At 41.5% G+C, this 16,184-nt stretch overlaps 2 protein-coding genes across 5 annotated transcripts in view; one reads left to right on the top strand and one right to left on the bottom strand.

Annotated features, from left to right (window-relative positions):
• The window catches only part of nrg2a (neuregulin 2a), a 101,630-nt gene extending 96,374 nt beyond the window's left edge, over window positions 1-5,256 (bottom strand). Inside the window, exon 1 of one of the 3 annotated variants that reach the window (XM_089016463.1) lies at window positions 3,990-5,256. In XM_089016463.1, the coding sequence (XP_088872589.1) occupies window positions 3,990-4,413 (424 nt within the window). In that variant the 5' untranslated portion in view covers window positions 4,414-5,256. The remainder of the gene's footprint in view (window positions 1-3,989) is intronic. The other 2 variants (XM_089016462.1, XM_089016464.1) reach the window with 2 other exon arrangements.
• A 968-nt stretch (window positions 5,257-6,224) lies between these two features.
• puraa (purine-rich element binding protein Aa) lies at window positions 6,225-15,818 on the top strand. 2 transcript variants are annotated; one of them, XM_089016470.1, is made up of 2 exons: window positions 6,225-6,433; window positions 10,930-15,818. In XM_089016470.1, the coding sequence occupies exon 2, from the start codon at window positions 11,016-11,018 to the stop codon at window positions 11,910-11,912; it is 897 nt and encodes a 298-aa protein (XP_088872596.1). In that variant the 5' UTR covers window positions 6,225-6,433; window positions 10,930-11,015; the 3' UTR covers window positions 11,913-15,818. The 2 variants fall into 2 exon arrangements, with proteins under 2 accessions (XP_088872596.1, XP_088872595.1); XM_089016469.1 differs by lacking the exon at window positions 6,225-6,433 and adding an exon at window positions 8,986-9,158.
• The last annotated feature ends 366 nt before the right edge of the window (window positions 15,819-16,184 follow it).

Here is a 16,184-nt window from a genome sequence, read left to right on the forward strand (position 1 = left end):
CACCTGTAGAAGAAGTCGTGCGTAACCCCAGTCACTACTGTAGCACCTTATAATGTGATGTGCCTTATATTTGGAAAATATATATTCATATATTATATTAGGAAAACTTTTTTCATTCATTGTAGGTGTGCCTTATATATGTAAAAAGTTTGAGAAGACACCATTATTGGGGGTGCACCTTATACTCCGGTGTGCCTTATCCACCGGAAAATACAGTAACCACATGTGTGTCACTTGACAGACTTTTAATTTAGCAAAGCCTTGAGGGAATATGCCAGACTTAATTGCATTTTACAGTCTTTTGACTCTGTTGTCCTACATGTTGTTGACATTCTGGAACTAAGGTGTTGTTTTTTTGTCCGAGAGCGTTGAAGAGAGCCAATAAATCAGCTGTATTCGAAATGTTGCTTTTGTTCTTTGTCAGAGTGCTTTTTATCTGACAATAAACATCTGAATAGGCAAACCGCAGTATTTTTTTATAAATGATTACGATATTTAAAAACAAATATTCTTATCGGGATTTGCAAGATGGTGGTGGAACAGGGTGTATTTGACAAATTGTATTAAATAAAGTCAGCAGGAACAAAATCTCAAACAACAAAGTCATCAGAACAGAAATGTCCAAAGTAGCAAACAAAACCACGAGCAAAACAAACAAACGATGACCCGACACTGAATGGTCATGCCGGTAGTTCTTTTTAACTGTCACTGACTAAAACGACCACCACCTGTGCAGCTACAGGCGGGACCCTACAGTGCCACCCGTTGGTCGCTAACCAAAACGTAACAATTCTCTTTTTTTTTAACTACATCACCTAAAAAAACGGACATTTTGAACAGGGGGGTGTACACTTTTTGCATCCACTGTAGAATTTGCTTATATGCTGTGTGGTTAATCTACAAGGATATAGCATATTCTACTCAGAATTGCCAGTTTTTGTTTCCTAGCATACATATGATACATTTAATTTTACTGTGCAATAATCCAATGAGTGTAAAAGGCCACAACAACAGTTTTCTTTAACGAATTTGCCACGTGCATTTTGTTTTTTCTAATACCGCAAGTAAAATCACCTGGATATAAACATCCCTGAGGAGCCAGACAACAACAAGGAGATCCATACAGTTCTGTGATGAACACACTGGGGAAATCACCCACAAGGGGGGATATATGAGCGTCAAGGCTGAGTACAATGCGGAGTCTGGACTTCATGTTTGGGACTGAGTAAAATGTAATAAACCCCTTCGGTCCTCCCCCCCCCCCAAAAAAAAATGAAAAAGAGGCATATTGATAATAAATCCTAATTTTTGATAGGAAGATTTTGGTTCGGAATAGAGGTCGTCAAGGGACAAAGTGTTTGCCTCACTTTGGGAACGCCATTGTCACAAAGTGTCCTGACAAGGGAGAAGAGAAAGTTCAGCATGGGGGAGTGAAGTGATGACTTACACAAGAGATAAGCTCCTCTGTGATACGTCCATGTTGTGCTGCTGCGGTCGACTGTATAACAACTTTTACATTGGAAGATTATTGGATTATTTATCCTTAAACGGCTCAATAAATCGCAGGAATATAAATCGTTTTTTGCAGAGGAGAAAGAATATATAACTGGATGGAATGTCGTATAATCTTCCCATTTTGCTGAAAACAAGACACCAATACTGATTAGCCTCTCCGAAAATTGATGCATTTTTTATGAGCATTAACCCGAACGGGCATTAACTCATTCACTACCATTCACGATTTTTTTTAGGAAATTAAAAACATGACAGAGCGCCATTCCCGAATTTTTTCGGGTTTTGATTTTTCATGCTTAGGTGCCGATAAAGCGCTGACCATAGCCTCTGGCAATTTTTTGGGCCGAATTTTTTCATGTTAGCACTTTGTTCCAGCTGCTGTTAAAGCGCTATATAAGCCAATATGTATGTATTGCATTGTATTTTGGACAGCCACCCTCATTTCAAACTCACATAACTCCAGACCCATATAATTTAGGAATTAACTTTTTTTTTCTGATGGAAGAAGAGAGTCTACGATTTCTTACACTGTAGTGAATGTTTATGTAGTCCCAAAACTCAATATTCTGTGGGTCCTGCAATTCGAGTGAAAATGACAAAAACCTTGGCACCAAAATAAAATGCCCACCCACTGTATGTTACATGCACACTTCCAAATAAACTAATCTATTTCGGGGTCTTTCTCCCACAATCAGCGGCGGCGGCAACGTGTTGCGTTTAATCAATAGGCCGCTTAACCCGGCAAAATCACTCAGCTTTGATTTTCTCTTGTACGACAGGCACCGTAACGAAATACACTCCAAAGTACATTAATGACCACACGGCTAAATTGTCTTGGATGACGACTTGAAAACTAAAAACACAACAGACCATCCGCTCCGATAAGATTTCAGCCTCTTTACAGTGTGAAGCAGCCACACCAAATTCACCAAAACATCCCTGCTTTGACTCTTTATTATGAAACTACGAGAAGAAAAGACAAATTCCCTCAAAACAACTATTAGTATTAGCTTCCATGCATCCTCTGCTCATAGCTGGAAAATTTACATACAATACAAACAAGAGTATAGTCATTCCAATGCGGTTGAAGTCAACCTCAAATACAGCAGCAACACGGGATACAAGTGGCTACGCCTTGTGTCTCCTTTTTCAGGTCAACAACAGACAAAACAGAGTCATGTCCAACTGAATGCTATTCCACCTAGCATAATAAGCGGGTGTGAATCTGAATATAGCCTCGGAAGAAGTGGTGGACCGTCAAGGCCTGCAAAGCCTGATCAGCTGGCCTAAAAATATATATATATCAGGGACTGATGTTAATTATATGTTGTCCATGAATTCTTATTGAATAATTCCATATTGACTTTCAGCTTCCTTTCATTACTTAATCCCCTGTTGTGCTGCTTCCAGACATGTGTGTTCGTATTTAAGCATTTAACCAATCACATTTCAGGAATCATTTGTTACCATAATCAGAAATCGACCTGGATGCCTTCACAATCAGCTCTATCGCATCAAATGTGTCGATCAAACTGTTGCTCTAACCAATCAGATTTCAAATTGGCAACCCAGAAGGGGTAGCCAATCGTAGTATGCGAAAACTGCTCTGATCATAAGCCGCTAGTGACAAGCGCATACTAGACTGAGCTAGCATACTGCATCAGTAGCGAGCTGCATAAGCAAATATATTGTGTCGATTTCATAGTGGTTTGGTCAACCCAAAATGGCTGAAGGAGAATACATTGATTTGCTTGGAAATTTAACGTTAAAGCTGTTTTCAAGACTGACTTTTCAAGAAAAATGGACATCATTTAGAAAGATCGGTCAGTTATTTCTTGGCTAATGGTACCCTCTGGTGTTAGTAAATCACACCACGCATTCAGTTAGTCTGGATTGTATCCGACATAGCACTGAAGGCCTAGCGATGAAATCCACAGCAGTCACTGCTTGGAAGCAATCTGCTTGGACCAATGTGATGGTGTCACCGACCGCTATCCCTGGTCCTGAAACGGGCGGGGGGGCAATTAGGACGGCAATGTGTCCTACTTGATACTGCAAGGTCAGAGTGCGTGAGGACATTTGGAGTATTAAAACTATGCAGTGGGTGCTCCACTGTGGAAGGAGAGTGTGAGGTGGGGGCGAGGGGCGGTTGGATGCAGATAGTAGAACACGCACAAAGTGCAATTGCACACAAGCAACAGTGCGAGGCGCATGTGTGATGCAGTTGAGCAGAGAGAAAGAGAGTTTGATTGATCATGTGGGGGTATGGGAGCCTGCTTAGAGTTGGCGAAAATTGCTGCATAGACGCCCCGAATACAACACATGGACCACCCACAGAATCAAAACGACACAGTGGTCATATGAGAGCTAAAATTCAAGTGTGTAACAAATGTTGCCCATTAAGCCTGTAACCCGATGCTAGCATGCCTTTCTTCCGGGTTCGTCGCTAATACACAAAACACGGTGCCACTTACCGCAGTCCTCGCACAGAATCTTGCCAACATCCTTCTTGAGACTCGTCCCGCTTGCGTCCAGGGGTGCGAATGAAGCCTTGTAGACAAGAGGCGCCTCGGTAGGCTCCATGAAAAAGATGTACTTGTGGTTCTTCCGCACATCCGCGCACGGAGCCTCTGATCCGAACTCCCCCAGCACGGTGACGAGCTGTTCGGGCTCCAGCCCCCCGCTGTGGAGGGGCCACACGTCGAGTACTTGGACGTGCACGCCGGGCTGCGGCGGAAGCTCGGCGGTGGCGTTCCCCGCCGTTGACTGCACCTTGCCCTCGATTACCACGGCCGACCTGTACGCCCGGTCCTGCAGGGAATCCGAAGTCGGGGGGTAGCAGGCGAACGAGACCCCGATGAGCAGCATGGATAGAGGTGCGAGCGACTCAAGCCTCATACCGCCTGCTGTGGCTCGTGAGTGGCGGCTGGCGGTGGGGCGAAGGCGGCGGTGGCGGAGGGGCTCTCGGGGCTGCGGGGCGATAGCGACGGAGCTGGGTTGGCTGGGGAGGAGGAGACGGCGTGACGGCTCCAGTGGCTCGGCAGCGCGGCGGACCTCGCACAAGTGTCCATGCCATCGGGATCCGCTGCTTGATCCCCGTTTAATTCTAACGGGTCGGTGGCGTGCGGTGGTGCGACATTCAAGGATGCTGACTCCCAAATCCGGTTGAATCGGAGCAATAAGGCATCCTAGACGAGGAATTGGATGAGGATGTCCCCTCCCATGCTGCCACGGCAGCCTTGACGCTCTTATCTTTGCTCAAATATTGCAGTAAGGGGGGTAGTGCCGCGGATTGTGAAACAACAAAAAACGTCAAAATGCTGCAGTGAGTTCACAAGTTGTAGTCGTTCGAGTCTTGGAAGCATTGGGGTGGGGGAGGGGGAAAAGGACAGGTTTGATTCCCAGGATTAAAACATGATTGTGTTCCTGCTCGCCGCCTTCCACCGCGGCTCTCCGCCTCCCCCTCGCTCTCGACAGACCGACAGAAAATGGACCAGATTGCCAAAAGGAGGAAGGGGGGCATACAAGAATACAGGATGGGAGGTGTGCATGCAGTTTGAGGTTCCATCTTCTCACACCTCCCAGGTCCTGGAAGGGAGTTGAACCCAAAATAATATGCTCAACAACTACAAATGTTGACAACTTTTTTTAAAGCTTGGGAATTTTTAAGATGCAATTACTCGGAAACGTCTTTCCCTGTCGATATTTGAAGGCGAATAAGACTTCGAATGTAGTTAGTTTGGTTTGAGCTAAATACATGATTGTACCTGTCAAGACCCTGACATCTACTGGCCACAGTTTGTATAACAACGTTAATGCAGAGCAGGTGTGATTGAGAACGCCAAACAGGTGAGCAGCATTCCACTCTCACTCAACAAATAGGCCATCGTTATGTAAAATCAGCGGTATAACTATACTGTACATAATATATACTTTATAAAACACCTGATGACTTGAAATTTTTGTTTAAACGACTTTGATTTTTGTATCATATCTGTAACGTTCCATTTCAACTGTCAGAAAACTATCTGTAGAGTACCATATTCAAGATCGTTGTTGTATGACATATTATTTCAACATTGCAGATTTAATATCTATATACGTACGATGAAAGCCATGACTACAATCACAATCAGAATCATCTTTATTGCCAAGTATGTAGAACACACAAGGAATTTGTTTCCGGTAGAACACGCTGCACTAGTATCGTCGTCAAAAAAACTGCTAAGTGTCACTATACAGTTCCATTTTGGCTACTGTTGAAAGAGTTCAAAGAGTAGATGACAATAGAGTGGTTTTACTTTATTTGTTTAATAATAATAATAATAATAATAATAATAATAATAATAATAATAATAATAATACATTTATTTCTAAGCGCCTTTAAAAACTCTCATTTTACTGTGCCGATTACCATTTTATATTTGGGTGTGTATGTGCGTGCGTGCGCGCGCGTGTGCTACTTCCGGGTTGAGTGAAGCTGGCGCGAATGGCAGCCGCTGCTCACCTCGTTACGGTAAGTGTTCTTGAGAGTTTTGAAAGGCGCTTATAAGTTACATGTATTATTATTATTATTATTATTATTATTATTATTATTATTATTATTATTAATTGAAAACAGATAAACAAAATGTTCGACCCAAATCCATGCCATCATTAAATATGTCCATGCTTGTGAATTCAAGACGTGATGCTGCAACTACACAGCGTAACCAGGAGAGGGCGGAAAAAGCCTGAGTTGACGCAATGTACGTGATGACGTCACTGGAAGGCGAAAACAAGCGCCTGCCTACTGGTGGGGTCGCTCGCCTTGCCACGACTCGCTGTAGCTGGTCCATCTTGGGAGGTGTGTAACCGTAAGCGTCCAACCAAGCGTTCCCCCGAGCGAGAGGCCTTCATTCGGGGCTTAACCGAACAGGTAAGAATAAAACACTTGAACGTCCTAATGTGAGACCTGCATGGCATGTCACGCTTTGGAGACTTGACCCACGACCAATTCACAATTCACGTTCGTGTGGCACATCTGAAGCCCACGGTGATGAAATTCAGCATTCCGGCGTGGGTGGTGTTTATGACAAACTTTGCTGCTGCCTTGCGCCAAAGTAATCGTGGGTGTGACACACGTGTCATGTGACATCGGTGCGTTTTGCTTTCTGCTCTGTCATTGGAGTGGATATTTTAAACCAAACTAATTAAATGGCCTAAAAAGGTGCAACATAAATATTTAAGTTTTTTTTTTTTTTTTTTTTTGGGGGGGGGGGGGGGGGACGACGACTGTTGCTCACTAAAAATGTCGAACTCTGCTCAGTTTTGCTCTCATCAAGCATATGGACTGAAAGGTTAAAAATTGTTCATTTTAATTTTTTTTACTCTGAATTTTTAAAAACTCGTCTAATTTTGGACAGACAAATCTTTGTGTCGTCAGCATAGTTGATCGACTTGCAACATAATAGAGACTTCATTTGTCTATTTATACACGTCTGTATGGATTGGAATCATAAATCGAAATATTATAATGACCTGGAATGAAAACAATCTTGTTCAGGCCTTTAGACTAACAATATACAACGTTATTTCATAATTCATAAACTTACTGAATACAGTTTTTTTTTCTTTCTGGCCAAAACATACACGTTTTTTTATTTGTTATTCCTGCATAATGTTTCAACGCAATATAATCAATGTTCAGTTCAGCATATTTTCATTAAAAATTAGATTGTCGTTGTATTATAGTCGCCACCACGGGGTTAAACTGCGTTTAATTTCAAATGTTGGTTGATATAAACCTTGCGATAAACCGATAATGTTTCAGAATGTCGTTTATTATTATTATTATTAATAATTATGATGTTAATAGCTCTTTTCATTTGTCCAACTTTTTTTAATCACGTACCTGACAAGACACTGCCATACAAAATAACGACTCATTCTTATAAAATCGTTGAGGGGAAAAGTTCGTTTTATTTATTTTTTAGGAGTACGTGTGATACATATTTTCTAGTTTTCCCTTTTAAAAATATCACAGTGAGTCTTACCTGCAAGTAACTGAATTTGGCCAGTGAAATCGGCTGTATAGCCATATTAAAAAAATAAATAGAAGTAGAAAGAAAGCACGCCATAGTAAATTCCGGCCTGTCAGTGAATCGGAAGGGGGGGTTGTTCCTTGAGATTGGATAAATCAATTCTCACGAATACAAACGCTGCCATATAGGAAATGGAATACAAATATTTTCATCATACAATGAAGGTTAAACAACAAACGACTCAGCTTCTGGCTTGCCGACTATTGGTTGAGTTTTTTATGTAAAGTAGGGGGGGGGGGCACTGAACAATACGCGTGCTCATATACGATTTTAAAGAGATCAAGACGAGAGAATTTGAAAATGGATCCACGCTCTAAATATCTAGTGATACATTTCACAAAGCTTATACAGTGTTTCCAATGTAACCCCCTCCCTCTCAGTGCGAGGAAGAAAAAAAATGTTATTCGTTCATAAGAAATAACCTGGATTTTTTTTACAGCCCATAATATGATATCAGAGGATTACCTTCTTTGACCCAATGCGTATATCATTGAAAATATTTTTGTGTGCATCCTTGCAATAAGAATATATTTTTCAAGAAACCAAAATAAGACAGAGCTAAACATCAAATCGGGTTGAAAATAAGACACCATTAGTGTGTTTGAAATCGGTTTAATTCTACTTACCTTCCGTTTTAAACATTGAGAATTCCCACCGGATTAATAATTTAACAGTTTCAAAATATTCAATTTCCCTAGAAATCATCAAATACGTGTGTCTCGCTCAGTCGGTTTCCGGTTGATCGAACAAAACAAATCAATGTTAAGTAAAAAAATGTCGATAGCCTAATGTCCTTTATGAAAACTTATTGTGGCTATGATTTTGAGCAGACTGTTATAAGATTGTTTTTTTAACTAGAGTGGTCCTAAAATTAAAAGCATCAGCGAAATATCTTATTATTAAAATTAACCGTTAATTAATTTGAAATCGTATCCCTGAAGAGTTATCGTGTTTGGGATTTTACTCATGCGCACGGTATTATAAATTTCGATATTGTGTTATTCAATACCGTGAACCAAAGTTATTTTTCCGAACTTGCGACAATAGCAACGTAAACTGCAAACGTTCAAAGTTGTGTATTTTATGTCACTCGATTTTACAGGTCGGAGTAATCATCAAAACGGAATCGGAAGGGGGGGAGAGGGATGTGGTGGTGATATAAGAAGGGCGGTGCTTATATTGTGATTGTTGTTGTATGTTTTCTCGTTTACTAAAAAACGTCAGATGTGATGATATTATGCAAACGAAATTAAATTTTAGGAACATTGTTAATATATTTTTTTTTCATGCAAATAGGTGCGGAACCAATGAACGAAATGCCAGTTTGTTATATTTTTCCTCCCCTTTGAAGAGCAATTGTTCCTCTGTGAATCCACGTCCCCGCTGATCACACACTAAAAAGAAACACACGTAGGATCACGTCACATACGCAAGACACTTATGCAAGAGCAATTCGTCTCTCAGATGAAAAGGTGCGTGCATTTGCCACGGAATCGCTCGCGGCGACAGACATTCAACGCGCCTTGCAGGATTTTTTTGCTTTCTCAGTGGTAAAGTAAGGTAAGATGTTGTTATTTCTCTGTGTCGCGTTGTTTCGCGTGGAATAGATCACTCCTTAAGGTTACTGAACTGTCAACTGCATGCATGATCGTCGGGAAGCGACGTTGCTTGGATCTGGTCAGTGGGATTAAGCCACTTTGTAGCTACTTTCAGTAGTTAAAACAACGTATTTTCGGGACAAATAAACACTTAAGCTTCTAACGTGAAGGTAGTTGACGTAATAATCTCAATACTGGTTAGCTGTAGACGTAGCCGTCGGTTGAAAAGCGTCACTCGGCACGGTGGCAACTCAAGCATAGATATAATTCGACAGCAGTATCAAGACAACGTTCATTAATTAAAAGCAAGTACATTTTGACACTTACAGTTAATGTGTGCAGTAGCCATCTTTAAAGTTCCACTCTGGCGTTTGTCAGCTGACATTTCAGTGGCAAAAAAAGAAAATTTAAATAGAAGTCGTCGTTTCGCAGGCTGAGACGTATACATGGTAGCCATCTTGAAGGTGACGCTTTTCATTTCAGTGGCAAAACAGACTAAATAAGTAGAGATCGTCGTTTCGCAAGCTCATACGTCAACGTCGTAGCTATCTTGAAGGTGACGCTTTTCGTTCTTGTAGATGTACGATAGTGTGAGATAATTGGGCTGAGGTCGCATGACCAGATATACTGGAGAAAACGTTAAATTATTTGCGCAGAAATTATAGGTGGGGACATATTTAATAATAATAATAATGATAATTCATTTTAAGTGCCTTTCAAAGCTCTCAAGGACACTTTACAGTCACAGACAAGCATAGGTACGATAATAATTAAAATACAATCACAAATAGAATACAATAAATAAAATAGTTATAAATTTAGTGGACATACCTGCCAACCTTGGCCCTTATAAATGATGACAATTCCTGAATAGAAGTTGTAGTATGTCGTACATTCTTTGAAATGATTAAAAAAAATACATGGAAAATGTATAAATTGACAGGTTTGTAAATATTTGCACATGTGATCTCCCTTTGTGAAATAACTTATGAAGTGTCTTTCCTGTGACATTTCTGCTCGCAATAAAAGCAGCTGTTGCCACCCAAAGTATGGGTCCAATCATGGTGAAATGTCTTATAACATACATACATAACATGCTCCCAGTGAGACGATTCTTTGCATTTTTGTTCAATGGTGCATTGTGTGAAATTTTCAAAGAGAATATTATGTGGCTTAGTGAAGTAAAAAGACAACAACAAATCAACCAAAAAATGAGGTGATTGAATTCTAATCGGTGTCCCCAAGTGTGACTGTGAGGCTGACTATCTTTTGCCAAATAGGATAGGCTCTAAATAACCATGACCTGAATGAGGATAGAAATCGACGCCGCCACATTAAAGATGGCCGCCGCGCTTGCGCATTCGAGCAAAACTAAGCAGCTGAAGGCGGCCATTGTGGACAGAAAAATTGACGTTACCGTACACTCCTCTCTCTCTCTCTCTCTCTCTCTCTCTCTCTCTCTCTCTCTCTCTCTCTCTCTCTCTCTCTCTCTCTCTCTCTCTCTCTCTCTCTCTCTCTCTCTCTCTCTCTCTCTCTCTCTCTCTCTCTCTCTCTCTCTCTCTCTCTCTCTCTCTCTCTCTCTCTCTCTCTCTCTCTCTCTCTCTCTCTCTCTCTCTCTCTCTCTCTCTCTCTCTCTCTCTCTCTCTCTCTCTCTCTCTCTCTCTCTCTCTCTCTCTCTCTCTCTCTCTCTCTCTCTCTCTCCCCCCCCCCCATTTTTGTGTACCTCTCGCCAGATCTCGCGAGAGCAGTGTTGCTGAGTGTGACTGGTGGAGTGTTTGCTGTTTCGACTGAGGGAGAAGGCAGGCAGGCAGGCAGCATCATGGCGGACAGAGACAGTGGAAGTGAGCAGGGAGGAGCAGCCACGGGCCCAGGCTTCGGTTCCATGCACTCGGCAGCGGGAGGGGCGGGCTCGGCTTCCGGCCTCCAGCGAGAGACTGAGGAGCTGGCGTCCAAGCGGGTTGACATCCAAAACAAACGCTTCTATTTGGATGTAAAGCAGAACGCCAAAGGCCGCTTCTTGAAGATAGCCGAAGTCGGGGCCGGTGGCAACAAGAGCCGCCTCACTCTTTCCATGTCCGTGGCAGTCGAGTTCCGCGACTACTTGGGTGACTTCATCGAACACTACGCCCAGCTAGGTCCCAGCAACCCGGGCATGGTGCAAGACGAGCCTCGGCGGGCGCTCAAGAGCGAGTTCCTGGTGCGGGAGAATCGGAAGTACTACATGGATCTAAAGGAGAACCAGAGGGGACGGTTCTTGAGGGTCCGGCAGACCGTCAACTGGGGACCGGGCTTGGGGTCCACGCAGGGCCAGACCATCGCGCTCCCGGCCCAAGGACTTATCGAGTTTCGCGACGCTTTGGCCAAACTTATTGACGATTACGGCGTGGAGGAAGAGCCAGCGGAGCTACCCGAAGGCTCGTCATTGACTGTGGACAACAAACGCTTCTTCTTCGACGTGGGCTCCAACAAGTACGGTGTGTTTATGCGGGTAAGCGAAGTGAAACCGACGTACCGCAACTCGATCACGGTGCCCTACAAAGTGTGGTCCAAGTTCGGGAACACGTTCTGTAAATACGCCGACGAGATGAAGAAAATCCAGGAGAACCAGCGGGAGAAGCGAGCGTGCGAGCTGGACGAGGAGGATGAAGAAGAGGAAGAGGAGGAGGACGACGACGAGGAAGTAGAGGTACAAGCGGATGATGGGGATGAGGATTGAGATAGTCGTGAAAACAACAAGAAAGCTAACCATCAACTCTACTGTATAGAAGAAAGAAATCTAACTGTTAACGGTTTTAACTCCAAGGGAGAATCACCCACAATATAAGAACCCAACCACAAGCTGACAGTTCTGACATGTTGTCACTCATCGCTGGATGTTAGCCCACTCTTATCCACCATTAATACAGTAACTGGCTGCTAAACAAAAGTAATAACATGTATGAACAGTGTTTCCTACTTGAGAAAAAAAATATGGAGTCTTTATTTCCCTTATTAACAGAGTTTTTGTACCACTGAAAGCTAAACAACAACAAAAAAATGTTTGCAATGTTAGGATCTGAGAGCAAGCATTTTTCTTTTTCATGTAAGCTAATAACTTCAGCACAAGTGATTTTTTTTTTGTTGGTCAAAACCAAAATTCAAAAGGTTAGTAAAACAAACAAAAAGGGTCACATGTATTTGCTATCTTGTGTACATGTGACCGACCAGAAATGTGTTTACACACAAATCAAATGAGGGCTAGGCCTACTTTGGAAACTGGTTCGATGTCATGCGTTTTTGTTTTTCTTCAAAAGCTCGCTCTTACTTGTGCAATATGCATTGCATCAAAATCAAATCGATATCGTTCAGTGGTTCGTCACGTGTTGACCGAGGTATTCGAAGAAGCTCATTTTGAAATTGTTAGCTACAAATAGCTCTACTTAGACTACAGTTGGGTGTCATTGTTAATGGGATGTTTCAAAGGTACTCAATGCATAGTCATGAAATAACATGTAGCAAATGCAGAGAAATGAACAATTGGCCACACTGTAAAAAAAATATCTCAATGGTGCCAATCAAGGTGCGCCGTCGCTGCATGTTTTGTCTGCACTTAAAAAAAAAAGGTGATTTGTGTTGGTCTCCCGAAATAATTGTCTCAAGGACTTCCATATTTTGCTTGTATTGCACGAAAGCTAGACTCCTTGAAGACTGGGTGATTTCCATCCAAAAAGTTTAACCATGTTATACCATCACACTGCCCCGGGGGAGCCTTTACATGAGGGAATGGGTGAGATTCAGTTCTGGTTCTGTGAAGGGTGGGACTAACAGTAGCAATTTGTACATTGTTTGTAAAAACTGATGTTTTTCTGCCTGTTTGATTTTAACCGTTTTGTAATATAGGGCGAAGTCATAACATGGGAATGACTTGACATAAGTGTTCATTCGCTTCTGTTAAACACAATTTTTGCCATAGAAAAGTACTATTCCAAAACAAGCCTCGCCCATTTATTTATTTGTCAGACATAACTTATTGTTCAAAGCATTTCCATTTTCGGATTCCCCAACTGCTGTTTCAATCCCAATTGGTCATTCTGACTGTCAAATTGAAGATTGAGAAACAGCCTAAAATCAAATCTGATAAAATGTCACCTGTTACTAAAACTGATTGGAACTTGGTTTAACTCATTCACTGCCATTCACGAATTTATTTGGCAATTGAAAATATGTCGTAAAACGCCATTCCAGAATGTGTTCGGCTTTTTTTTTCGTGCTTGGGTGCCGATAAAGCGTTGGCTATGACCTCTAGCAATGTTTTTTTTTGTTTCCACAAGGGGGCAACATTTTCCTTGTTTCCATGTTAGCGCTTTATTCCAGCTTCAGCTGTTAAAGAGCTATATAAACCAATATGTATGTATTACTTGTGTTAAGTTCATACTGTCTACTTGTTAACTAATTTACAGTATATATACATGACTGCCTAAAAGCCAGTGATTTACAGTAGTACGTATACGCCGAAACATGTAAGGTAATTGAACGCCTAAAAAAGCCACAGTCTGTAAGAAAACAATCTGTTGTAAATATATGCATTGCATTGTATGGACAGCCGCCCCCATTTCAATCTCATATAACTCCAGAATCATATAATTTAGGAAATAACTTTTTCTGATGAAAGACAGTCTAGAGTTCTTACTCTGCATTCTTTATGTAGTCCTAAAACTCAATATTCTGTGGGTCCTGCAATTTTAGCATAAATGACAAAAACCCTGGCACTGGAATGGACACATTTTTGCACATGTCTGGCAGTGAATGAGTTAATTTTGTTCTGTGAATTTCGCGATATAAATGCTTCCTAAAATGAACGAGAAAACATTTAAGTGAGTGTAGGGACAACTTCTGTATTTACAAAGGCAGATAAATGTCAGGTTTTCTGTTACGCCCATCTGCAGTATTTGTGTTTAGTGGGGTGGGGGTAAATGTCTCATTTCAGCTGGCCCAAATCTTCCTGAGGGGGTGTGTTGATATACTCGGGCTGTCACACGGAGAAAACGACTGACTCTTTGTCCAGTTTTGTCGCATCTCATAGATGTGTGAGAGCAGTTTTATAAACTCTTTTGCCAGTCAACGTGAAGACAAACGGGCAACAATCAGATCTAGTTACCTCAGCATTGAGTTCAGCGTTTGCTTCCGTGATGTATTCATTGTTTTTTTTTTTTTTGGGGACTGGAAACCAGCAAACTAGACTTGACTAGTCCTTGACCATCTGGTAGAAAAGCTTACTAAGGAGCAGCATCCTCTTCAGCAGATAAAACAACCTGGTGCCTTACACACTCCGCATGCTTACGCGCTGGCCTGGTGCTTCGGATCGCAAGTTTGGTTTCTTTTCAATGACCCGTTTTCCTTTTTCGTCGTCGTGGTGGTGGTGGTGGTGGTGTCTCGGCCCAGACTCGTGGTGCTAAAACAAGGCATTGTCCTTCCTTTCCTAACCCTTCATCGCCGCTTAACACATTATTCCCCAGCCATCCGGGTATCGGCCTACATGTAAACATGGAAGGGGACAAAGGGGGGGGGGGTCACCTTGATGCAAGATGATGCGGAGGTGTTAGCACCAAGCACATATAGTCGGAAGCGCAACGGGCTGAAATAATTGGAAATAGTTGACAAGCCTCCATTGCCGCCCTTTGCCCTTCACTGGTTTTTAAGTAGTCGTGTATGTTGCCCATACACGGGGAGCAGCACGCATGTTATTTTTTATTTTTACCTTCTCAGCATTATTCCACTTTATTTGTAAATTCTGGAATGTTTTTGCCCACAAAAAATATCTATATTTTTATGTGCAACATTTCATGACTTGTGTGCAATATCGTATGTGCCAATGGTGGCAATATATGTATATCAATTAAAATATAGAATTACTATTTGAAAAGATGTGGCTGAATTTCATGTTTATTTCGAGGGAGTTGTCACTCGCTATTTGCACTAAAAAAATCCATACTGGAGGAGAATGGAGGTCAAATGGAAGGTCATAACAGCCACTTGGTCAAAAGCAGTTCACGATAACGTCAACAATCGCCATTCCCAGAATGGCAACAAGAATTAAGAGAACCTTAAAAATTTGAATGAAAAAAAAAGCAAATCTCCATTTTTTTAGCTTTAAGCTAAGACAAGGTGCTTGAGTCCAGTCTTTTATTTCAAGTTTGGTGAACTGTCTTCGGTAGTTTGTTGTGTAGAGCACTTTGCTTTCCCATGTAGGTTGTTGAAAAACTCAATACTTATATCTCGAGAATGTCATTATTTCATTTTTGTTTTGATACATGAAATATAGTGTATGTATATTTGACAAAAAAAAAATTGAGTTTCATTTTGCCCAAGAAAGAGAATCTATATTCAAAATAAATGTATTTTCATGTTTCTTGTCAAAAGAAAAATACCAAACTGATGGGGGGAGGAAAAGTATGTTTGATTTTGATGTAGTATTTGTCCACGCCATCTGACATTTACATCAATACTAATGACTAAAGCTTAATTTTACAGCCTTAAAATGCGAAATTGGTGACAAAACACCTGACAATTACTTGTGTCGTCGTCTAGATAATTCTAGTGCTGTATGTGTCATAACAGGCTGTAAAATAAAGCATTGATCTCTGATTCACGTTGCTTTTTTCATTCCTTTGCAGAACACTATTTTGATGAGCTAACTGTCGTTTATCACTTTAAGGCATAAAAATTGTGCACCGATATTAAATATACAGAGGTAAATTCTGTTACTCTAATACCAACTTGGCTTTTTTGATCACTTTGATCGATACAGCGCGACACAACAGATGCTACCTTGACACGAGCTAATAACTGTCATTGTAATAACACATTAGAATGAAAAAAACGTAACTTGACGTCCCAGAGTCGTTATTCTGCAGCATGCTTGTCTTTTAGAGTGACGTCATCCAAATCGACGTTCATTGCATTGGCCGCTAGAGAGCGCTGTTTGTTCATAAAAACAATTTCCAAAGAA

The sequence above is a fragment of the Hippocampus bargibanti genome, linkage group LG16, assembly GCF_051943395.1.
Source record: "Hippocampus bargibanti isolate YZ-2025 linkage group LG16, ASM5194339v1, whole genome shotgun sequence".
NCBI lineage: Eukaryota > Metazoa > Chordata > Actinopteri > Syngnathiformes > Syngnathidae > Hippocampus > Hippocampus bargibanti.

Bases quoted from the DNA above. Each gene is read 5' to 3' on its own strand.
- puraa (XM_089016470.1), top strand. From the start codon at position 11,016: ATGGCGGACAGAGACAGTGGAAGTGAGCAGGGAGGAGCAGCCACGGGC.